This window comes from Stigmatopora nigra, chromosome 17 (assembly GCF_051989575.1).
Source record: "Stigmatopora nigra isolate UIUO_SnigA chromosome 17, RoL_Snig_1.1, whole genome shotgun sequence".
Taxonomy (NCBI): Eukaryota; Metazoa; Chordata; class Actinopteri; order Syngnathiformes; family Syngnathidae; genus Stigmatopora; species Stigmatopora nigra.
In genome coordinates this window covers 9,554,333-9,580,125 of record NC_135524.1, presented here as the reverse complement: position 1 = coordinate 9,580,125, position 25,793 = coordinate 9,554,333, and the positions used below count along the sequence as shown (strand labels likewise).

Genomic DNA, 25,793 nt, shown 5'->3' with positions numbered 1-25,793 from the left:
TAAAAAAGACAGAAGGATGCATCAAGATTAGTTCAGTTCAGTCATGCATTGGATTCAGACCCTGCACATTTTTGGGGTCCATTTTAGTCCGGTCAATGTAGCATCAAGCAACACCATAAACCCCATGCGTTTCTTAGTCATTGCCGGATCTTTTCCGTTGTTTGTACCACGTTTCCATGTCAAGTTCTTTCATGTCAGGTTTGACTTTGTTATTTGAGATTCTAAGTCCTTGTTATTACTATTTGGGTCCTCCTTCAACATGCCACGCTCCACGCCACTTTTGTGCAATGTCCCCACTTTGTGCCTTAATGCCTTCTGAAAAATATAGCCTCCCTTTAGGAGCATTAAAAGATTATAAAGAAACCGTTTATTTCTCTTTTCTGGAATGCATGGATCTCCAATATCAGTCTTTTATCAGACCGATGTTGTCGAGATACCCAGGAAGAAAAGATGGTTTCTCTCTTTGATTTTTTTATTCATCCGTAGGCATAAGACATTGTACCTTACCCCGTATGAAGCAGCGTTGTGCAGAGGTATCAAACCTCCTTTGTCTTGTGCGTTTACGTCAGCTCCATGCTCCAACAGATACTCAGCTACCTCCAGATTGTTGTAGCCAGCTAAATGCCACAGTGAGAGTAAGAAAGTGAGTTAAGAGCAGAAATTTTAAGCAGACACATCAATTCAGGTCATACAAGGTGGTGGTGGTGGGGACAATTGGAAAAAGTCAACCACAGAGCGAAGATTGACAGTAACTGATGGAAAAAACGAAGCTATCACTCAACAATATGTACTACAATCAATGCTTGTTTCATTGCCTCCATGTTGGAAAATTAATAAATACATTTTAGCAGCAGAAACTTTGCCATGTAGCCTTGGGGATTGTCTTTGGGAAAAAGAAGAAATTAAAACCGTTTACACTCTGAGTCTGTAAACTTTTGGATTTGCTAAATATGGAATTATTTTCAAGATCATTGGAATGGAACCAATGGTTTTCTGACACTTGATGGATAAAAGGATTAATGTATAACACTAATAAAAAAAACTAATCTATAAAATTAAAATGTATAATAATAAGAAAGACTCTAAAAACTTATCTTTTAACTCATTGCCTGCCTTAGAAATCAATAAACGCCTAATTCATTTAAAATGTGAGCACTGACGGTAAATGCTCTTCTTTCAGCACCACTCAGAGAGTGTCCAATCCCTTTTGACAACGAAAGACGACAACGAGCATTTGCTGCCAACCTCTCGCACTTAAAATGGTGGGTGTCTTGCGCCATCCATCAATAGCAGCCAACTAATTAAATCAGTCCTAGGGTTAAGTGACTTGTTACCTGCAAGGTGTAGAGGGGTAGAGTTCCGTCCTTGCGTGTCCCGGCAGTTGATGTTGTCTGGACTGCACAACTTTTGCACTCTGGCCAGGCATCCCTTCTTGGCTGCATCCAGCAAGGCCGCATCTCCTCTCAGAAGGTCCTGGATATCCGTGTCACTGTCCTTAACGAGGTCTAGGGGAGTGTTTCCATCTCTGTTCTTTTTACTGGGATCTGCCCCGTGCTGCGGATTGAATGAAAATTCTAAATGAGATTGATTGAGGATAACTATTATCTGAAAGAGAAGACATTTAAATCATCTGGTGTGAAAAAGTTTAGTAGAATGTTAGTATGATGATATTTTTTCCCTGCATGGATATTTTTGCATTATTTTACTCCTCCTGGAGTGGTTATTTTTATGCCAATTTAGCACTCAAAACTAATAATTCTCCATTTAGGTAATATATGAGACAAATTTTAAAAGATGTCAGTCCTCAGAAATAACAATAACGAAGTCTTGGTATTTCAAGTGAAAGCAGCAGTTTTATTCTGACCACAACTTGGACAGAAAAAGACCATTAAAAAATTCAACAAAGAAACAGAAAAGAAAACTTACTGCTTAATGCCACGAGAGAATATCCACAGTCAAGCGGATTAACTAGTGTGAATGCATGTACCGTGGAACGTAGGGTAAATGAGGCAGCTGATGCCTCTGTAAAAATGTCATTGTGAAAGTGGAAATACTTATGTAAACTGCAAAAACACAGTAGCTGAATGCTAACATTAGGTTATTCGGTGGATATTTATTGGAGAGCTTGCAAGACCATATAAAATAGGCCTGGGCGATGAATCGTTTAAAACAAAGTCTTCTGTATATTGATGGGAACGAAATGGAAGAATAATTACATGAATTTTAAGATAATCATATCAAAGGTTTCAGGTGTATTAGATGAATTAAACTAAAGCTACTGTGCAAGTGAGAGTGGGAGACTGGAAATCTAGTAAAAAGTTTATTCCACAAGAATTATTTTGTCTGTGTAGATGTGATATTGTGCTTGGAGGCTGACAGCAAAAATAGAGGGAGATGATCGGCTGGTTCGATCGCGAGAAAACAAGAAAAATATCTTTTTCAAGACAAATGTTATTGGGAGCTTTAATCCAAGTCCTTTTCATCAGATTCAAGAGGCATTGGATCAATGCTGGATTCTTCAGTGGCGCCGTAGGGGTACGAGGAGGCGCTTCATCCTGCGAGAGGCTTTGGGCGGACAAGGAACATTGCGACCACCGTTTCCTTTTTTGTACAAATATGCTTTTGTATCACTGTCAAGACTATTGCCAAATTAAATGACTCAGGTCACTTGGTTGGACCCGTTGGTGCAAACTGTGTGGCATATTGAAGATTTCCTGCAGAAAGAAGACCACGTTTATCATTATCATTGTTTTCCGCTGCCTATTCCGCACTCTTGTGTTGACGTCCTCTCATCATGTCAGCTTCACTTATCTACAGCGTAAATCCTTCATAATGCTGGTTGATTTTTTTTATTCATAGTAGTTATGACTCGCTTGGAGTCCAGAAAAAGATATTGTGGCTGTTTTCCGAATGTTCGCTTCTTTTTTGGTAAAACGCATGGTAGAATAATTTATGCCGCAATGGCGTGCTATGGCCATTAATAGCAACATCACTTTCTCGATCACTCGTCATGTTTTTTTTTTTTTTTTTTTCTTGGGCTCATTGGTGCTTAGGAGGAATTTTCAAAAACAATTCAAAATCCAAACAAAGCTGGAATAGACACGGCATAGTGTTTCCCCACATGAAATGTGCACAATTCGAAAATTTTGTCCAAAGAAAACAGGAATCTGATCTTTTTGGGGTGTGTTGATCAACCTCTGCAGTCTTTTCCTGTGTGCATCTTCAGTGCCAGATTGACAGCGAGGTCAGCAGGCTCTCAATAGTCCTCAATAGCAGGTTGGTGTTGAGTTGATCCTTCCCGAGTACTCAGGAAATGTAGTCTCTGCTTGAAAGTCTCCACTCACTCCATAGATTCGCTGTGGATATACATGGGGGACGGAGCCGCCTTGTTCAGTCGTAATTCCAGGATGAGTTCCCTGGTTTTGGAAATGTTCATTGCCAAGTTGTTGAGAGCGCACCATTCTAAGGACCTTGTCTCTGTAGGCCGTCTCATTCCCCTCTGTGGTCATCCCCACCACCTGTCATCCGCTTATTTCACAATGATGTTCTAGGGTGCATGGGTCTCCAGGTGTGTCTAGAGAGAGTAAACTAGTGGACTCAAAGCACAAAGCTACAGGGGCTGATAGTGCGGTTGGATGAGAGGTGGCGACCCAACTTCATGTACTGGTTGGTTGACCAGAAAGTCTTTAATGCAGGACCAAATGGAGGGTGGGATCCCCAGGATGGCCAAATTGGGGAAGAAGAAGAATATCTGGTAATATTGTGTTAAAAGATGAGCCGTATTCGAGGAAGAGCTTTTTGACATAGCTCCCTCTTTTCTCAAGGTGGCGGAGTGCGGCATGGAGGGCAGTGGTTATTGCATCTTCAATGGATCTATTTGGCCACTATACAAACTGATGTGGGTCGTGGATGTACAGGCTTTTCCATTTCGCCTCCATTTATCTGTGAACCACCAGGAGGTTCCATTATTTGTGTTTTGGACTGCACAGGAACACCCATAGGTCTGGACCTTCCATGGCTTAAAGAACACAATTTAGTCATTGCCTGGTTGGGGCCCAAGATAACAGCCTGGAGTCCAGCTTGCCACACTAGGTGTTATGAGGTCTCCTCCAAGGTTGTCCCCCCCAAAAATTGACCACAGTGCCAGAGTGTTACCACGAACTTGCGCAGGATTTTAGCAAGGACCATATACAGGCGCTTCCCTGATATCACGCCTGTGATTGTGCCATGGAAATTGCCAGGTGGCTCTCCCCTCAGGGGATAGCTATCCCACATTTCAATGCCTGAGCGAGAGTCGCTGGAGGGATACATCTCAGATGTACTGGCTACAGTCCTCATCCAGTCACCCTCCTGCCCAGTTGGAGCATCACGGCTCCCGACCTCCACGTCACATTCACCAACCTGCCTATGCTGCTTTCCTTGTGCCTTTGCTCTGTCTGGGCACATTAGAATAAAGAGAAATCGGCACGATCTCAGCTTTCCTTGTGACTGCTTCGGGGCCCTTTGCCCATGACCGTAACAATACGGTTACATTTTTTATGTTAAAGTTTGACATTAAGGAACAACTTGTGAAAAAACACACAAAAAAAGCAAAAAGTGTGCAGAGGTAGAGAGAATTCAAAGCTGCTGCATTCTCACGCTCCTCTTGTAAAATAAAATGGGACACATGACAAATTTGAGTTGACAGATTGTGAAATGGACCGACCACATAAAAATGAGTCAGACAAAAACATACTACAAATTTAGCACTTTTAGATTGAATTTTTCTATTGAGAATCTTTTCATAAAGAATTTGATTGGCTGATTTAATTTCGCGTATCTTGCCACTTATTCAAAAAGAGTGGAACTCAATAAACAGGATAAAAGTTGTATGAAAAGAAGGATGAGGTAATTCAAAAAAATCTAAAATCAAAATTCCGGATATAATTTTAATCCAAATCATGACTTGAGGTAAGCTTTTTATCCAATCTACCTTTAGCAGCAATTTGCAGATCTCATATTTGCCCTTGGCAGCAGCTTCGTGCAGTGGTGAGAACTTCCATAGGTCGGCTACGTTGACCGAGGCACCGTGCCTCACAAGCAGCTCTGCCACCTCGTAGTGACCGTATGAACAGGCATTATGAAGGGGAACTAGACCGCTGCCAAAAGGAGAGAGACATTGTTCAGCTTCCATTACGTCACAGGAATAAACTCATCTGTGTAATGCTTGTTACAGTGATAGTTTATTTTAGTGGCAGACCCTTTGTCCTTGGCGTGCACGTCCGCCCCATGGTGAAGCAGGTACTCCACCACCTGCACTCTGTTGTAGCCAGCGGCAAAGTGAAGAGGGGTGGAATGTCTTCCATCCAGATCTCTACAGTTTACATTTTGAGCTGTGCACAGTGACTGTACGGAGAGATGAAAGTGGAGCCCATTATCAGTACAAGACTATTTTATGATTATTATTTTTATACTCCAGTTGAGTAATTTCAGATTGATGTTACTCCAATTTATGTATTTCTCAAAATTATTTTGCATTATTGTACAATATATATAGACTGCAGAAATTTTTAAAAGACTACGTTAGAATGTTGATGGTATGTATCATAACCCTGAACTCAATAGACATCTGAACAATAGCAATGAACCCTTTCTGTTCCAATCACTATAAAAATACCGCAGAACTAACATCAATGTAAACCCACAGTACAACTGGAGAAAAAAAAATTGAAGCACACCAAAGACATTTTTTCCAGAGCCAAATTATCAAGCTGTAAAACTATGTCCATGAAATTAAAAAAGGCAGAAAGTTTTACACTACAATTGAAACATAAATTAAAACATTGACAGCCTGGCAAGCCCAGTGCCCTGCTGTTTAGAGAAGATAATGTCAAAACCTTTACTTGGTTTCTGTTCTTTCCAAACCATTTACATATCAACTCGGGAAGAGGTTGTGAAAATTATCTCCTTGTACCCAATCACAACTGATTTTTATCTTGAAAGAAAAACTATAAATTGTGCTTGTAATCTTATGCATCAATCAAACACCAGTAACCATTGCTGCTAGGAGTTTTATAGATGATGAAAAGAAAAGTTTCAAAGCTATGAACTCATCTACTTTTGAGAAAAATATGCAAAGCAGCCAAAATCATTACATTGGCCTTAGACAGACCAAAATGTATGCTAAATAACTAAATAGAACGTGGGGATGGCAATATCTGAAATTATGTAAAAAAATAAAATAAAAACAGCACCTTGACAGTGTCCAAGTCTCCAGCTTTAGCAGCTTCTAGAAGTCTGTAGTCCACATCTGAGTTTCTGCCTGAAACATTTTCTACAAAAATAAACAGAGGAAAATTGTTTCATCACCGAATCTACACATTATTTTGAAAAATATATGTATGGAAAGCAATCTTCCCCTCTAATTTTTCATTTATTTATTTACAGACAACCTCCCCAAGTACACTTGGGACCAGTGTGAGCAACATCTTAATTGCTCGCTATGGGCACACAACAGTATCACACCCGCCATAAGCAGGTGCATGTCTATCTACCTGTCAACTTGTGTTTTTCCTATTTTTTTTACCATTTCATATTATCTACTTTTGGATGGGATTTTTTTCAAGTACGTTTTTTTGTAAAAAAAATTTTTTATGTGGTTTTGTGGTGCAATAAAGAGAATTCCCTCCTTACACAATGGAAAGTGGCCTCAGCACCCTCTGCAACACTTGTGAGGACATGTGGTTCAGAAATCAGTCATTACTTTTTATTCTATGGGGTTCGGAGAGGAGACCAATACCAAGAGTGACCTTCAGAATTATTCGTGGTGTGTCAACATAAGCCCAACAGCGTCAGCATACCATTGAGTATCTGCTGGATAGCCTCCGTGCCCATCTGAGCTGCCGTAAAGCCCTGCAGTGAAACCAGTGAGGCGTCTGCCCCGTATCCTAGCAACAGCCGGCAGGTCTGCAGATGGCCCGCAAGTGCTGCGCGGTGTAATGCGGTCTGACCCAAAGTATCGAGGGCATTCACCTGCCAAATAGACAACAAAAATGGTTTTACTCTTGGAAGACATTAAAAACAGCTTTGTAAAAGAGGCAGCATGAGCAACAGTAACCAGGATTAATTCTTCACGAGGCCAGTGTCTTTTTGGTTGTTAAAAAACAAACAAACAAAAAAAAACAATACACACTATATAAATACATAAAATGATAAAATCACATGTTCAAAACAAATTGTACAAAAGAATAATACATAAAAACAGAAATACACTAGTTATGAGCCTCAATCACATTAAAGTTGAAATTTCATTGTATTTAACTCATTGATGACCATTGACCACAGATTTCCAATTCATTGAAACTAAGGACGGCCTGTGAATGCACAACTTTCAGTGTCATGGACAGTGGATGCCATCCCTCCCAGTCAAGTTGTCTTGGACATAATGCGACAATGGCAGCCAATGAGTTAAATATGTGCTCAATAGACAGCATATTTCACAGTTCTATAAAATGTGCAATCAAAGAGAATAAAACGGAAATTAACAGACTTGTGAATGAAAACATACCTTGGCGCCATGTTTCTGTAGAACCTCTATAACGTCATTATGAGCTCTCTCTGCAGCCACATGAAGAGGTGTCAGGAAACTATTTTAAAAAGGGAACATTTTTTTAATACTGTCAGAACGAGAACTATACTCAACATTACATATTCAGACATTTTGTCCATTTTTCAACACTCATTAAACCATCTTCCAAGTGCCCCAAAAGTCATGTATTCCGCCAAATTTACTGTGCTTGAGTTTGCGCAACTTACTCTTTATTCTTTTCATTGACGTTAGCTCCCTTTCTCAGCAACAACTCTGTCACCTGTTTCCTCTTGGGGTGTGGCGATGCTACAGCACAATGCTAAACCCCCCGCGACCAAACACAAACACATATATGATTGTCACAGTAGTGGTGTCAAGATCAGCGCATAAGCTGCATCATCTCTTACCAGTGCCGTCTCGTGCGAGTTTGGGTGTTTAAAGTTGATGATTTCCAGTGCCAGGTTCCTCTTTGCTTTGGCCATGTCGGCTTCCCTTGCTGCTTGAAGCAGTGATTGGCCCTTGAATTCATCTGCACGCACAAATAAACAGAAGAAAATGTCAGTGTCTGTAGAAATGGAAAAAAAGTTGGGGTCGGCTTTAAATCCATTGAACTGGGTCACCACCTCTTATCCACCCGCACGCTCAGTATCGGCTCACAAAGGCTGTTGCTGAGTCCACTACTCTACTGGCTCTACACAAACGACTGTAAACCCACGCACCCTGAGAACCTCATGGTTAAATTTGCAAACGATCGTACGGTGGTGGTGTTAATCACAGAGGGGAATGAGATTGCCTAATTAGATGGCGTGCGTCGACTAATTTTTTATCTACTGTGTTCCTTATTCACTTCGCGGCTTCACCATATTGCAGATTTTCTTTTGAAAAAAAATGTATACAAATGTGAAAGTCCACCCTAAAACTTGTAGGCGAAAGCCACTCCCCAGTCTTCTGCTTACCACTAGGAAAATGGCGGAAGTTAGTGGTCTGTCACTCAACTCGGAACCGAGGAAAAAAATGGCAAGCAGCGGGCGGTCATTTTTATCTGAAAATAGAGCTTTCTGAACGGCTAAGAGACCCTGTGAGGGTGGATTGTTATCAGAAATGCTAGCCCCGTGCGACCTTACGCCGTGGCACTTGTTTAAAAATAAAACTTGATTGGCGAGTTGGACGGCAGAGAGCATAAGCAAAGGGGGATTTTTGGAGAGAAATGTTTACCCTGGGCAACGTTATGGCACACGCCATCAGCCTAGTCCAAAAATAGAGCACTTTGGCCAGCGAGGCTGGCGAGACACCATGGTGGAAGTTGAGATACCATTTAAGTCCGGGCGGTGGGCTAACGTCTTTGCACTTATCCGAAAATACAGATCCCTGGACGGCTAATTGACGCCGGCGATCCGGTGGTCCATACCCGCGGCGTCAGCCAGTGAGCCGTCAGCACATGCCCGCGGCCATGTCCATGCTGCAAGAACAACTTTATCCCATAGCAAAAAAAACATTTTTCAGCTTCAGCAATGTCTAACCCACCAATGTTTTTCTTTGCTTTCTACTTCCTGGCACCCACATATTGCACTTCCACAGAAAATCTTGACTAAATCCGTGCCGACATCTTTCTAAGTCAAACTCAAATCAGACAACCAACCAACCCACTGAACCAACACCAAGACACCTTATAAAAATACACTATTTGACTGGACACCAAACAATCAATTGCTTGGACACACCGCAGTCCTAAACATAGTCTAACCCACATGTGTCAAAGTGGCGGCCCGGGGGACAAATCTGGCAAAAAATTGATCGGCGCACTTAGAAGTCTTAAATTTTCTCCAAAATAGACAGGGCGCATTATAATCCAGTGCGCTTTATATATGGACCAATACTAAGATTTTATCACGATAAAATAGAAAGAAACTAGAAAAAGTACTGTGCAGTGACTGCTGGGATATATAGTTCTTTTGTCAATACACCCAGTATGACGGCGAGCACACTAATTTGATGAGAATAGAAAATCATAACATGCAGTCTAATTCAAAATTTAAGAAGACTCACATGACAGTCTCTCCTTGAGTTCAGGGGTCGGCGCCATGTCCACGGAACTTTTGCTGTGGCAATTGAGTAGGGTGGGATCAGCTCCGTGGCCCAAAAGCAGGGAGCAAACCTCTATGCGGTTTTTGGATGCTGCTTCGTGCAGCGGAGTGAACTGCCACAGGTCCATGGCGTTTACACAGGCACCGTGCTGCCAGGAAATAACAATGTCATCTCCCTGTATTAGTTTTTGCTCTTCGAAATCGAGATGGGGGATCTTCATTCTATTTTCACAATGATTACTCAAAAACAATTTCCTCTCACCTTAAGAAGTAGCTCTGTAACTTCATAGTGGCCATAAGAACAGGCATTATGGAGCGGCACCAGACCACTGAAACACACAAAAGCATAATATATCTTCTCTATAAAATATCATGTTCTTTCACCCATTGCACGTAGTGCAAACACTACGCTGTCAGTGTACACGTATGGTCTACCAAGTTAACAGGCCAGTAATGTTGAGGCTGATGACGCAATGAACAATTACATTTGCTTTTATAAAATGCTCATTTGATAAAGTCATGGCTTTGTTGGACTTGTGTGAACTTGCACCTACCCCTTGTCCTTGGCATGAACGTCTGCTCCATGCTGCAATAACAGCTGAACTATCCTCACCCTGTTGTATCCCGCTGCCAGGTGGAGCGGAGTGGACTGGTGAGACACAGAGAAATGGTAAGGTGAACAGCAGGAAGGAGTTACACATATACAAGGATATAAATAGAAACCCTGATTAAGTGTTATTTTGTCAGGCTTTTTGACATCAAAATTCCAGTCAGGAAGTTATGGCTCTATGCCTGAACCAGATTGCAGGGACAAGGAATGGACTTTCGTCATGAAAGTAATTGTAAACTTGCAGATATGAATGCTTAAGATGACATTGAGAAAGGATTGAGCAAGCTGCAAATTGTTGTCAAACAATGTAATTTTCCCCCAAATTTCACGAACTACAAGAATTTGAGCAAGCATTTAAGGTTCAAATGTTTTGCGCACCCACTGGAGGAATAGGAGAAAAACTCAGGTTTTTTTGTCGGAATATGATCTAGGTGGGCATTGTAATTTTTGTTGACCAATATTTACATCCTGAGGAAAGCAGCACAATTATATATTGCGAGCTGCGGTGAGCAAGGCCACTGTGTACAAAAACATGAGCAAAAAAATGTTCGTAAGTTAGATTTTGTATTGCGCACCTTTTTTCCGAATAGAGCTTCTTTCCGCCACTAATACTGATGCCTGGTGCTGTGAGAGCTCAGCTCACCCAGCATCCACCTTCCTCTGCCCAGTTCGTTGCAGTGCGGAAATGCGTGAACGTATCTCCAGTGCGCAAAGAACCTTTTTCATTTTTATCATTAAATCTCTCGTGCATCCATTATTCAATATGGTTGGTGAAAAGCGAAAGACTTCTAGTGAGGGAGGTGCAAGGAAGAGGCAAGCCATTTCATTTAAAACGAAAGTGGCAATAATAAAGAAGCTAAATGCACGTGAAAAAGTGGTGAGCGTTGCACGGGAATACAACTTGAATCGTTCGACCGTCAGTACCATTTATAAATAGGAAGATCGAGCACGCAGGACCCAAATATTGAATGTTGCACAAAGGTTGCAAATCAATTGAATGACAGTGCTACTGCATCATTTATGATGAAAACAAGAAGAAAATTGTGCAATTGTCAATAGATAGCTTCCTTTGGCCAGTTTCTAGTAAATCTCCCTCTCTCTCTCTCTCTAATGTATGTATGCAGTACAGTATGTATTGTCTCCATTTTATTAGATGTTTTTTTCAGTACAATCCAATGCTGGTTACTTATACAAGCCTTAAACATACAAATGCACTTATATAAACCTTCAATATACTTAATTAGGCCTTAAACATAAACTATAATACAAAATATAGCACTGAATCAACTTAAGAACAAATTCAACTTATGAACAATCGCTCGGAACGTAACTCGTTCGTAAGTAGGGGAGCGTCTGTATAGGCCTCTCTAATCTCGTCAAGTAGAATAACTTGCACAATTGGTGGTTGACAAAATACTTATTTGGCCCACTGTAGTTCATTTCTATGGGAAAAATGATTTGAGATACGAGTATAAATTGACATACGAGCTCGGTCCCGGAACGCATTAAGCTCATATCTCAAGGTGTTACTATAGTTGTGTTTGACTGTGGCAAAGGTTTTTCTTACCTTGCGGCCGTCACTGGCATGGCAGTTTACATTAAGAGGTGTAAGCAAAGCCATTAGCTTCTCCTCGTTCCCACTCCTGCGAATGTACATTGCACAGACACATTAGAAAGCATCCGCCACCGTAGGGTATTAGGCCTGTACCTCAGCGGGAGAGCATGATTAGGTTTGTGTGTTGGATGGGAAGAGGTATAGGGTGGCCAGGAGGAATAAGGAGCCTCGACGACTTGGGCAGAGAAAATTTTCATTTGCAGACTAACATGAGCTGATTTGTGTACTTCAATGTGTGCACACACAGGTGTCCGAGTACCGTAGTGCAAAACTGACAGTGAAAAGTAGAGTTCTGCTTCAAAAGAGAAGTTTAGAAAAATGGGATAATATTCATGGTTCTGAGATGGTATCCTAGTTTGTGTGATTACTGCTCTAGAATTGGCTAACGGGAGGGAAGCGTTGCCAGGGAAGAAAATGAATGTTGCCATCTTCACTCTTTTAACCTTATCATTTTTGTCCTTGCCCTTACTTAGCTTTACCGTATTGTCTTTTGCTTGTTATCTCAAAATGCCCACTCATTCTTTTCTCACACTAAAGCTCCACATAACATCAATTTGCTTAGTTTCCAAACACTATTCTGCTTTTAAAAGGAGAGCTTTTAGCAACCCTCATTCTTGTTATGATACATTTGTTTGAAAAATGTCATCATGCCCACAACATGAAAAGCTATATTTATATGGGACACCTAATCCAATTCATCATTTACTTCAAATGCTTTAGGTAAAATCACATATGCTGTTAATTTTGATTTATTTAACAACGTAATGATTGTCATGTTCGGTCGTCGGCTGCGGCGAAGTTGAACCCAGGATGCAGGAAAAAGGATGGCTAGAATTGTTGGTGCAAAAACGTAGGTTCTTTTAATAACAAAAGTTGAACAGCTAAGTGAAAAAGTAAACAGAAGGAGGACGCACACTGACAAGAACCAAAAGAAGACTTAATGATAGGAGACACACCAGGTAAAGGTAGTAATAATTCCACGCCAGATGTCACCTGCTAACTAGTCTCTACTTTTCAAGAACATTTTATTAGTCATTGATCATTTGAAAAAATTGAAGGAGTAGGAAACGAATGGATGATTGCTCTTCATATTTATCTTATTGTTTAAAAATAAATGTAATCTTATCTATTTAAACTACAGGAAATATCAGTTTTAAATTAAACAAAGTTTGAATATCATGAGAATTATTGATAACTTATTTTTTCAATAGGTTTTGAAATGTTTTCCAATGTCTTTTTTAAAAAAAGGTTTAGTCACATCAACACTCGTGAGTTCGATTTTTTTGTGATTCTCTTAGTTTGCAACAGAAAAATACTGGCTCAACCCGCGCATAAGCAACACCCTTAAAATTTTACAATTTCTCGCGTACAAGCTCTGATTCACAATTTCCAACTCCATATTCATGGTTCGAATAGGGAGTACAAATGTGTTACTTTGAAGGGAAAATCTTAAGAAGAATCATTGCACGTGGTATTTCTGAGATGCTGTATGAATAAAAGCACATTATTAGGCTCAATATCATAAGGAAGTTATTAATTCATCCAATAATGGTTGTTTTACTTACTGCAAAACAGAAAACAGACAAAAAATAGTCAATGTTAATTTGCCAAGATCTACTGGTGAAAAAGAATAGCAACACCAAGTCTTGTGCATATATATAAGTCGTACCATTGATCAGTCATCTTTTTTTATTTACAAATATGGCTTATATCCGAGAAAATACAGTATTCCTTCTGATGGGTTTGTTCCATAAAATAATACAAGCCTTTTTATACCTGTATTGGTTTAGACATCTGTGACATTGACAGATTTTTTTCTTGTACATCTACTTTTTTTGTCTTACTGTGAGTACTTTTTCACGAAGTTGTTATTTTCCCAGTGTAGCCCAAAAAATATTAGTATTATGAAAACAACTAGCCCCCTAAACAATGTAAAAAAAACAACACGCTTTCAGGTAAGGTAAGGTTAGGTAAAGGGTAGGATATTAAATACAAATGATGGAATGTCTAAATAAGGAAAAGGAAAATTAGGAAATGGTGGGGAAAGAGGCAATAAGATTGAGCAAAGAAGCCAAAAGTGATGCTATGTAAAAGGAAAAGAAATGGAGGATACAAGATGGGGGACCCAAACAACAGAAGAGCAGGGAAAAGTAGGACTCTGGTGTAAGGATGGAAAGCCAAAAGAGATTAGAGAATATCATGCATGGAGGCCGTAAAGTTGAAGAAGATGGAAATGAAGGCGGGGTAGAGGAATAGAAATGAAAACAAAAGAGTATCTGGTACTCACCTCGCTGCCTCCAGCAGCTCATCCTTCTTGTATTCACCTAGATGGTTACAGAAGATCATGGTGTCATTCAACCGCTTGCTAACATACTAATGCATGTGAAGAACATGCTAAGAACACACACAAACACATGCGGAGAGATCGGTCTATCTTATGGATGAAGGCGCTCTCTAAACCCCCCTGCTTTCTGATGCTTCCACATTCCCACTCAGTGCACACCCCACTGGCTCTGGTTGCTTTGACGATGTGTTGCCGGCAACAACCACAGCACATTCATTGTTTAGATGAGGAATAACCGACTGACACGCGCTCTGCTTTTATCCATCTGTGCGTTTGCCCATCCTGTGCTAACGCTTCACGGTTGCTATCGCTAAAAGTCCTCAATCACTCCCTGTCATCATTCTCGCACCCAGCGTTTCCCTGCTATTGTCTCAATACACTCCCCCCATATGTTCCGGAGGCAGTTATCATTAGGAAGCACAACAGAGATAAACAAACCCCTCCCCCTAGCTATTTTTTCCAACGAGCACTCTCTCACAGCCAATTACAATCCACCTTTCTAATAATCGGACAGTGATAACATAAACGCCATCTCGTTTGTGCATTCTGCATGGGAATCTGAAAAAATCATATGCTTAAACTGGATATTAGTTCTTGCTTTGTGGTTGACAAGTGGATCATCCATATGAAGCAATTACACAGAAATTGTTGCTAGCTATACACACGCACGCACGCACCACACACATATACGCATGTATACAGTGGTACTTCGACATACCAGCACCTAAATATACGAGCAATTGGAGATTAGAGTAAAATTCCCAGCAAATAATTATCTCGAGATATGAGACAAATTTTGAGATAGAAGAAAGCCAGGTGGCCAAGAAATGAGAGGCTTTTTATGATTTTAGCGCACTGTCTTTTTCGTGTATAACAGATATCTACGAGCACTGGGCGGAGCGTTGCATTTTTTTCAGTGTTTTTTTTCCCCTTCACTCAGCGCGAATGGCATAGCGATCACTAGTATGAGGACTATACATTACTTTTCGTTGGCAAGTGGTCATGCGTTATCCTATTGTGAGGACATATGTGTGCATCATTTTCGGAATATTTTGAAGGGAATACAAAAGCAAACAGCCCATCGATAGTGTAAGTCAGTATATGTGTACGTGTATGCGTACCCAAACATACACATTATTATTTTTAAAAAAACAGCTAAAAAATAAATTCCACTTGAGGGGAAAAAGCAGTAAGAGCCTTTGCATAAGATGCTATTGTATGTCGAAATTTCCAATCCTGTGTTCAGGCCGTTTTTCTTGTAATGAAAGCTGAATATACTACATGTAGTGGTCAAACTGGGAAATTAATTGCGCATTGCAGAATCTTTGGTTGAATTGTTTTAGTTCTTTTCTCATTTCTTATCGATAACAGCGATGATATTTAACCAGTAGAAGCAAACCAGAGAACTAAAAAGTGAAATTAAAAGGACAAGACAGGCAACGATGAAATAACTAAAGAATAAGGGAATGGGGATGAGTTGCATTGCAGACAAACGTGAGTGGGGGGATAGGGTGGAAAGCAGAGGCGCAAGGTTACTGAGAAGGGAGAAGGAGTTAAGGGGCTGGAGGGGAACAAAGGATTTGTAGATGAAAGAGAGGAGAGATGATTAGGGATCTGGAAGCTGACATGCATGGATTTGACACAGTATAATTGCTGTTAGCCAGGCAAGGGCGGAACTGTATGAAGCGGAGAAAAGGAAAGCGGAAGGAGAAATTGAAAACTATAAATGAGTGCAAAAAGGAACAGAAACAGAGAGAGATCAATAAACTAAATGAGATGACAGTTTGGAAGCCACTTGAATACCATCCAATTCCTGCACCTAAGTGCAACTTGGTAGTTACAGGTACTTTTTTTACACTTCAGATTACAAAAAACTGGCCAACCCAAGCAGGCCATTAGTTTTCTTAAAATGAAAAGCAGTGGTTTAAAAAACAAGCCGCAAACATGCCCATACCAAAAAGATTCCAGATATTCTGCAATGACTGCAATTTATCTGCATTTGTTTATTTTTAATCCTCACCATTTCATGGCTTCAGTCTATCGCGGTATCTAAATCAATATGCGCATAAAAAATGTCCAAATTCACGTTGGAACTCACAAGCGGAAGACGGGACCGCCACTCAACTTGGGCCCAAAAATAAAAAATCTGCTGTGGATTTAATAGGCTCGCGCCTAACCGGACGCTGTCGGCCTTATCCGAAAATAGAGCTCTGTGGGTGGACAAAATGGCCAGACGCCGCGGGGGTGCAGAGTGGAAATTAGATTTTCTCTTGCGAGCACCAGGCGGAGGCCAGCCTGAGATTTAGGCCCAAGGAGGTTCATCACTCAGCCTTAGATAAGGCCGTGAAGCTGGCTAGGCTTCTCAGACATGACAATAGAGCCGTGATCATGAGCCATTAAACCCCCCAATCTGATTACAATCTCAAGAAGAGGACAACAATGAAGACAATAAAAATGAAGAATATTGTCTTACTTTGAGAAATCGGCAATATGGCACACAGTTTTTAAGAAAGGGTCCCGGTGAGTGACGAAAACATGGTGATAGGTATCATATGAGGCAATTGTCATGATGGGTGTGCAAATCCATATTTGTACAAAAAAAAAAGAAAAAGCAGTACTGAAAAGTAACCTGTACTAAAAATCTTCATTTTCATAATTTTCACTTGACCTTCAACGTCCTACACGGGTCTCAACTTTTTTTTTTTATCAAGAGCTATTGACATTCAGTATAGTAGTTAAAGTATTTAAACTTTTAATGTAAACAGATTATATTTAAATATTGAGAGATTACGGTATCAACATATGCATTTACCGTATTTTCTCACAAATAAGCCGAATTTGTTACAAAAAAATAATGACTGAATCAAAGCTACGGCTGTGCACAAATCAGGCTTGATGTGCACGAAACTGAAAGGTTACAAAGACAAAACACCATAATGCAATTTTATTTCAAAATAGTGAAAGACAGATAAAACGCTAAACTAAATTTATTTTGACGTCTATGAATGAGATTAAAAAAAATAACAATAAAGATATCTTGGGTAAAACGTAAAAAAATTCACTTGTGCCTGCCATTCTTCGCTCGGGACACCACCATCTTACCTTTTATCAGTAGTGAAATGTGCTCTGACTGGCCAAACGTGAGTAGCCTTGATAATAATTGTGTTTGTAGAGTTTACCATGTCAGCATATCCCAATATTGTCGTAACTCTATTGAAATTACTAAGGAAGCTATTACGGAAGCATTAAAAACGACAACCCCTTGGCATAGCCTTTCTGTACTAAACGACAAAATGCAGACTTTTACTCCTTTTGAGTTGTATTTAATGCTGAGTTTATTTGAATTCATCATTTGAAGTTGTTTACATGTGTTAATATGCATGTGTTCATCTTCTAATGTTAGCTTCTTCCTTACTGTGCTGTACTACTGCACAAAAAGAACACGTTTTTGCATGGTTGTTATTCATTTAAATAAATTAATAAATAACGTAATTTCATGACTATAAGGCACACTTAAAAGTCTTAAATTTTCTCCACAATAGACAGGACGCCCTATAATTCAGTGCGCTTAATACATGGACCAATACTAAAATTTTTATCACAATAAAACAAAATAAATCAGTCGATAGGGTACACCATCCTCTACAGGTCTTGCAACTACGGTAAGCAGCCTGCGACTTCATTTTCCCCTGTACACGATTCATGCTGGGATGTGTAGTACTTTTGTCAATACACCCAGTATGACGGCGAGCACACTAATTTTGTGCTCGCCGTCATTCTGGCTGGATTGAACAAAAGAACTCCAGCTGCTAGATTGACAAAAGAACTCCAGCCGCTAGATTGACAAAAGAACTCCAGCCGCTAGATTGGCGTCAAAACTAGGCTGCGAACTATATATATATATATATAAATATATATGTATATATTATATATGGATTAATATTGAACGGCAACTACGGCAAACAGCCCCAGACTCTATTTCTGGTGTGCAGTGACTGCTGGGATATATAAATCTTATGTCAATATACCCCGTATGATGCCCGGTGCTCGCTGTCATTCCGGTCGGATGTACAAAAGAAATCCTGCCGCTAGATGTTGGCGTCAACAGTGCATTCAAAACTAGACTGCGGACTATGACTATGACTTTACCTATAACTCACAGATGGAACCAAACTCCCTCCGTATGATATTAAAACATAAGACAGTACCGAAGTAGGCGATGCCAGGTGGCATTATTGTACGTGCTCAGGAAAAGGGTTGGATGGAAACAGAGCTTTTAGTGGACTAGCTCAAGGTTGTGTGACGGACGGCTTGGGGTACTCGGAAAAAAAACAGGAACATGCTGATTTTGGATGCATTTTGTTTTAACACTTGTCTGTTCCAGTAAAAAAAAAGTGAGAGCGGCGAACGGCTACTTGGTGATCATTCCTGAGGGAATGACACGTCAGCTGCAGGTGTTGTTGTGGTCAACAAACCATTCAAAAACAATCTGCGTGAGAAATACATGGAGTTGCTCCTGTCTGGTGATCACAGTCACACCGACTGGAAAGATTCAGGTGCCTCTGGTAAGTTTTCTGTGAGTTGATCCTTTATGACTGGGATGCAGTTTCCCCAAAGAGCAACATCAACAGGTTTAAAAATGTTGCATATCAAATGCTCTGGAAGGCAGTGAAGATGACGTGCTATGGGAGGAGACAGGCGATGTTTGTGAGTAATGTTCTGACATGACAGATCTCAGCGGCTCTCAAGTTTAAATCAGTTTGCATTATTTTATTGCAATGTTTTTCCGTATTCAGATGTTTTACAAGACTTTTGAATATATTATTATAATTAGTTTCAAATGTACTGTAATTATTTTCTGTATAAAATTTTTGTCAGGCTATTGCAAAGTGGTCGCTTGCTCTCACTAACTCACAGGGTGTTGAGGACACAAGCACCCATGTGGAAAACTATGCAATGTCAGCGGAAGAAGTGTTTCTAAAATGGGGCGAAGTAACCTCAGAACTGGATCACAAATCCACGCAGTGTAGGCAAGAATATGAATTTTCATCAGCATCATGTAACACAAATGAGAATGTTATATTGATCCTCAAGTGCAGGCGCCCGAAGAGTTTAAGCGTTTGAGCATTCATCAAGAGAGATTAATCAAAACACGGTAACTGTGGTAGTCACGGAGCGTTTCACTGATTGGCCCAAAAACTATGCACCATTGGCTTTCAGCAGGTGCTGGATTTCACACGAATTTTACAGAATACAAATTGCAGGGTTTTTTTTTTTTTTTGCAGTTTGGCCAGAGTGGTGCGACTTTTCTGTGAAATTATAGGTAGTCGTCGACTTGCTACTACATTCAGGTGTAACCTTTGCCTCACTGCAAGTCAGAAAACTCGAATGAATGCAAGGTGTGAAAACAGAATTATGTGCATAGAATTTAATTTCAGTGAAATCTCACCACAAGCCAAATATGAATATGTATAGTAAACAAAACTTCAGTTCCAGCCTCTCTTCCACTATATATGTTGAATTTATGTCTGGGTTTTGTCACATTAACCCTCCTTGCCATGGATCAAACTTTATCACATTAATCAGAGACTGACAAAGGGAATGGATGATGTAAGACAGTGTTAACATTGACATGGGAAAGACCAAACTGATATGTAGCCTTCCTCAATTCCCAGAAAAAGAAAATGAGGAAGTGAACAGAGGAGAGAATTTAAATTGAACCTATTTTTGTACCATCTATCAGTCGGGTCACAAAAAATGAGTTCAGAACTGACAGCGGATTTTGGATTACTGCTGAAAGGTTTTCAACAGTTAAGGTCTAGTTGCATCTATGCTTTTAATTTATTGCACTTTGCCCATAACATTATGCCTCTGTAAAACCGCCACCAATGGAAAAAAAACGGCATTTGATCACGTGTTTGTGTATTGAGTTCATCTCATACATTGGCAAAACATGCCGTAACTTATTTTCCAGATTTAAATTATGCTTTTTAAATTCCCATTCAAAGGATCAGTGGTGGGCCATACATTTTACACGTTGACCTTCAATATCACAGAAATCCCTCAAATTTCCCGGCTAACGTAGACGAGAAATGGCCGCAATAATTGAAAAACCGCTAAGTAAGATCACCATACTAAATGTTTTCAGACTTGTTATAAAAACTAAAAATTAAAAATAAAAATACACAAATACAATTATCAACTCTATTTATGAAATGCTAGTTATTTGGCATAAGAAGACTAATGTATTGCCGTATTTACTCGCACATAGGCCGCCTTGCGTATAAGCCACACCCAAAAAATTGCCTTAAAATTTTCACCTCCACATTCACAGTTTCAATGAGTACAAATGTGTTACTTTGAAGGGGAAATCTTAAGTCTTATCGGGCTAATACACTCTCACTATTCAATCATTTTCATACACCTAGAAGGACTTGGCGTCGCCAACTCGACTTTTGATTGGTCTAAGCAGATGTCTGACCGGCACCTGTTCTATGGGAAAGTGCCCACAGAACTGATTATAAAGGACTCCTGGTAGATTTTTGATCCTGGCAACAAGTAATAGCTGAAATGTGATTCGTAAATGCTTAAATATAAAAACACAATCTGGAAGTAGCACAACCAGAGGAAAAGTAATGGAAGGAAGTTTCCAGGTATTTCGGAATTCTTTAATAGTATTCATGGACATTATATTGTTAACATCAGTCTATAATTCATATATTTTTTTAGGCCAGCAGAGAAGGCTTTGTAGGCCCTGATGGGCTGGAAAGGATTGGTAGAGATCCTATTCAATAGAAATCCATTAGGTAATTACGCTGAAAAATACTTCCCTCCAAAATAAATTATCATGCAAAATTGGAATTGGGGCGACCAGGCGGCTGAGTTGTTAGCACGTCGGCCTCAGAGTTCTGGGATCCTAGGTTCAAATTCAGGCCGGTTCACCTGTGTGGAGTTTGTATATTCTCCCCGGGCTTATCTGGGTACTTCCTCCCACATTCCAAAGAAATACACGGTAGAACACTCTAAATTGGCCCTCGGTATGAGTGTGACCGTGAATGGGTGTTTGTCTCCTCGTGCCCCGCGATCGGCTGTCCACTGATTAAGGGTGTCCCCGCCTCGTGCTGAAAGTCAGCTGGGATGGCCTCCAGCACCCCTCGTGTGTTAGAGATCCTGTGCAATAGAAATCCATTAGGTAATTACGCTGAAAAATACTTAATAAATTCTCATGTTAAATTGGAATTGGGGATTCTCAGTGTGCATGGTTGTCCGTTTCCTTGTGCCCTGCGATCAACTGGCCACTGATCCGTGTCTTAATGAAGAAAAAGTGGTTCAGAAAATGAAGGAATGAATAATTCTTAGAATTCTTTTTTTTCTTTTTAAATGCCATTAGATTATTTTCCCAAATCATCATTGATGACAGTGGCCGGGTGAAGCGACTGGTTAGCGCGTCGGCCTAACAGCTCTGGGGTCCTGGGTTTAAATCCATGTCACGTCCACCTGTGTGGAGTTTGTATCTTTTTCCCGGGCCTGCGTGGGTTTCCTCCGGATACTCCGGTTTCCTCTCACATTCCAAAAACATCCATGGTAGGCTGATTGGACACTCTAAATTGGCCCTAGGTATTAGTGTGTGTGTGCATGGTTGTCTGTTTCCTTGTGCCCTGCGATCGATTGGCCACTGATCAGGGTGTCCCCCGCCTCTGGCCTGGAATCAGCTGGGATAGGCTCCAGCACCCACGCAACCTTAATGAGGATAAAGCGATTCAGAAAATGAGATGAGGGATTATTGACAGTGTGGTTATAATTGTTCCTTTCCTGAATATAGTAAAATTATACATTATTTGAAAATTATATTGGACAACTGTGAGAGGAATTGTGTTCATTCCTTCATTTTATCTCACTTCATTATATTTTAAAGAATCTTTACTAACAAACACACCTTAACTGGGTAGGCTCATACAAAGTCATAAGTGAACTTAAGTAAACTTTTAGACCCAGTACATATAATACCAGATTAGCAATAACAAACAAACATGCATCTCAGGATAGTGTCACAGAGTATGTATGTATATCCTGTGCCCGTTTAGATTTCTACAACAGCCTGTTTAGGGAGCTGAAACCTTTTCAGCTTGAACTTTTCAGAACCCTTTTATCATGCCTATCTCTTCTTTCAATGTTTTAGAATGATGAATACAGTTGTATTAAGAGTTGAAATAAACAGTCAGTGCAAATAAATACAAGACAATTTACAATACAGTGCTGAAGTCCGATGCATGATTAACATAGGACGGTTGGAACTGTGGTGTATATCCAACCCTAGGTGCCCCTCTGTCTCAATGCGCTCATAAGACAAATCCCGCTGGCAATTGCTGTATCTAGTCTGCAAACTTGGAGTAGCAGCATGAATACACAAGCCTCCCCAAGATTGTTTATCTCTGTATTGGGGAAATTACTTTTGGCAGGGGTGTATCAAACCCATACAAGCCTACAATAAACAGAACAAACCATACTGTGAATTAAGAGATAAGAGTGTGCAAATTTTAACAAAACGAACAAAATGGCACTGACCTGTGAGCACGGCCTTTGCGGAGGGTTCGGCCAGGTCCAAGGCAGACTTTCCGTCGGTGTTGCGGATGTTAGGGTCAGCTCCGTGCTGCAGTAGAACTGTGCAACAACAAGGTAGACACAGACAGTAGCTGAGCTCTCGGATTGACAGGCAAACTCCCTGACAAGCTGTTTGACCAATTCCTCCTCCTGCTCCCAGCACCACTCTCCCTGGACCTCCCCGTTGCTCATGAATTATCCCTGGTTCTTGGCATCTTTCTCCTCTGTTGCAAGCGTTGCTCCCTCGCCTGCCCCCGTGTGTCCCCGTCTCACCGGCCGTGCCGCTGATGGAATTGGACATGCCACCGGGGGAGCAGGGAGCGCAAGCCTTCTGCAGGGCGCCACTTAAGCAACGGAGAAAACAAAGCGGCCGCGAGATCACCTCCAGTACACATCGCACTCGAGTGGGCCAGTCAGAGAAAGGAAACTAACGAGTCGAAAGATGAGCCAGGTGGAAGAAAGCTTACAGTTTCAACTAATAGAGGTGGTAGCATTGACGAGGCGGGCATGCAGGCAGGCAGTGAGCGCACCCGCTCTGGCTCTCGAAGTGTGTGAGAGAAAGCAACATCAAAAAGGTAGAGGAGGGGTTGAGTGGGCTGCAAGTCAGAGAGGATGGGTGAGGAAACGCGAGAAGATAGGAATGGGAGCAAAATAAGGCCACACTTTTGGGAGTTAACAGCACAGGATTAAAAGGATTTTGAGATCGTTGAATAAAAATTAAACCATCAATAGAATGGTTGTGTTCAAGATATTCAATGAAATGAAAGGAATAAGAAAAAAAAGAGAAAAATCCTGTCAAATTTTATAAACTTTCATCGGACAGTAATCCCTACTTGCTGTTTTTTTTCCATCTATCAATAGTTCAACTTCACGGTACAGTTAATGAAAGCCTGGTAATGTGGGAAACGAACGCTATAATTTACCAAAAGAAATGCTTTACGGAAATTCTCCTGGGTGAACGAGTATCATAGCATGAATTAAATTCAACTATAGAGTTGAAAAAAAAATACATGGAACCAACTGTGTCAAACAAAATGCCATTTAAGATGTTGTCGCGGTTAGATCGGTTCTAATGTAATAATATCGTAATTCTTTCGATGATTTGTGTTACTGCAACAGTTGTTACTTTCGAACAAAAAATAAAACGGAAAAAGAATCAAAGTAATTTAGTTTTATTTCAAAATGAAAGCAGCCCGTGTCTGGCGAGTCAGAGCAAGTTTAACTAGGTAAGACGGCAGCGCCCGAGGTAAGATGGTGGCGCCCGTGCAAGCAGTGATTGGCACAACTTTTATTCTTGAATTGAATATTTTTTGCTTTTTTACCTGTATATATTTTCTCCATTTTGACCGTATCGGCTGCATTGCCTTGCGTCATGACATTACATTGTTATGCCGTTGTCAACTTGTAGTTTTGTACATGTCAACATTTTATGCGCATAAAAGCTGTGCCTTCAATGCAGTCATGATTTTTTGTGTCCGGCAAAAGTAGCCTACATGTGAGTAAATACATTAAAAAAAACATTTGAAGTAACCATTTCGGAAAAGTACCAAGTTTCCAATTTAAATGCTTAGAAATTCACAACATTGCTACAGCTTCAGCCATCTTGATTCAAAACCGGAAGAATTTGGTAATCATCCTAGTTATGACAAATGGTTGTGTGACGTCAGCGTGGCAATCAATTCAGAATCGATTGCATAGGTAGCCTCTATCACCTTAACTTTTCATTTTCATTTTTTTTCATAATCTTATTAAGGCTGACTAAACCACAAGTCTTTCGTTTTGAAACAAATCCTATCATTTCCGGAGTTGTTCTAAACTCTTTAGGAAGTTGGCGTACAAAGCACTGGTAAGTCAATATGTCTCCTCGGATGGATCGAAATTTGGATGAAACTTTTAAGAAATCCAGACATTCACACAACTTTATTGCTTCTTATTCGACGAAGATGATACCTGGGAAGGTGCTCAAAGCCTGTGTTGACCAGCTGGCTGGTGTTTTCACAAAAATGTTCAATTGTTCCTTACAACAATCCATCATTCCATCCTGCTTGAAATCTGCCAGCATTACCCCTGTCCCTAAAAAGACAACTATTGACAGCCTGAATGACAATAGGTCTGTTGCACTCACGCCTGTGATCATGAAGTGCATTGAAAAGTTGGTCACCTGCCATATCAGGAATACAATGCCTCCCTCAGTTGACCCTCACCAGTTTGCTCATAGAGCAGACAGGTCTACTGAGGACGCTATCGCCATAGCTTTACACACAGCACTGAACCACCTGGAGCACCATGGGAATTACGTGAGGAGGCTTTTCATTGACTATAGCTCAGCCTTCAACACTATAATACCGGACATTCTGGCTGACAAACTTGGACTATCCTCTTCCATCTGCTGCTGGATAAAGAATTTCTTAACTAACCCACCTATCTTCTTCCATTACACTGAGCACTGGCTTCCCTCAAGGCTGTGTAATGAGTCCTCTTCTGTATTCCCTGTACAAATATGACTGTACACCAACCCACCAGTCTAACTCCATCATAAAATTTGCCGATGACACCACTGTGCTCGGACTCAACTCAGGAGGGGATGTGCTGGCCTACAGAGATGAGGTCAACAAACTGTCTTTGGTGGACAATCTGACACTGAACACCACAAAAACTAAAGAAATAATCCAGGACTTTTGCAAACGGGGAAGCAGAATAGACCTGGACCCATTCCTCATAAATGGAGTATGTGTAGACAGGGTCCAGTCCTTTAAATCCACGTCACGGATAAGCTCTCCTGGTCTACGAACACCACAGCAGTAGTGAAGAAGGCCCAGAAACGACTCAATTTCCCCAGGGTACTCAGGAAGAACAACTTGGACACTAAGCTTCAGGTAACCGTCTACAGACCCACCTTGGAGAGCATCCTGGCATACTGCATCACAATGTGGTACGCTGGAAGCACGGCGGCAGACAAAAAGGCCATTCAG

General features: G+C 40.6%; 1 protein-coding gene across 1 annotated transcript in view; it reads right to left on the bottom strand.

The window, feature by feature from the left end:
* LOC144210339 (poly [ADP-ribose] polymerase tankyrase-1-like) overlaps window positions 1–25,793 on the bottom strand; it is a 46,913-nt gene that overhangs the window by 13,594 nt on the left and 7,526 nt on the right. The window contains exons 4-18 of the mRNA XM_077736960.1: window positions 22,786–22,881; window positions 14,164–14,200; window positions 11,829–11,904; window positions 10,206–10,300; window positions 9,914–9,980; window positions 9,614–9,800; window positions 7,975–8,096; window positions 7,795–7,886; window positions 7,547–7,625; window positions 6,840–7,011; window positions 6,234–6,313; window positions 5,240–5,385; window positions 4,973–5,138; window positions 1,335–1,554; window positions 508–617 (exon numbers count right to left, since the gene is read on the bottom strand). Of these exons, the coding sequence (XP_077593086.1) occupies window positions 508–617; window positions 1,335–1,554; window positions 4,973–5,138; window positions 5,240–5,385; window positions 6,234–6,313; window positions 6,840–7,011; window positions 7,547–7,625; window positions 7,795–7,886; window positions 7,975–8,096; window positions 9,614–9,800; window positions 9,914–9,980; window positions 10,206–10,300; window positions 11,829–11,904; window positions 14,164–14,200; window positions 22,786–22,881 (1,745 nt within the window). The remainder of the gene's footprint in view (window positions 1–507; window positions 618–1,334; window positions 1,555–4,972; window positions 5,139–5,239; window positions 5,386–6,233; window positions 6,314–6,839; window positions 7,012–7,546; window positions 7,626–7,794; window positions 7,887–7,974; window positions 8,097–9,613; window positions 9,801–9,913; window positions 9,981–10,205; window positions 10,301–11,828; window positions 11,905–14,163; window positions 14,201–22,785; window positions 22,882–25,793) is intronic.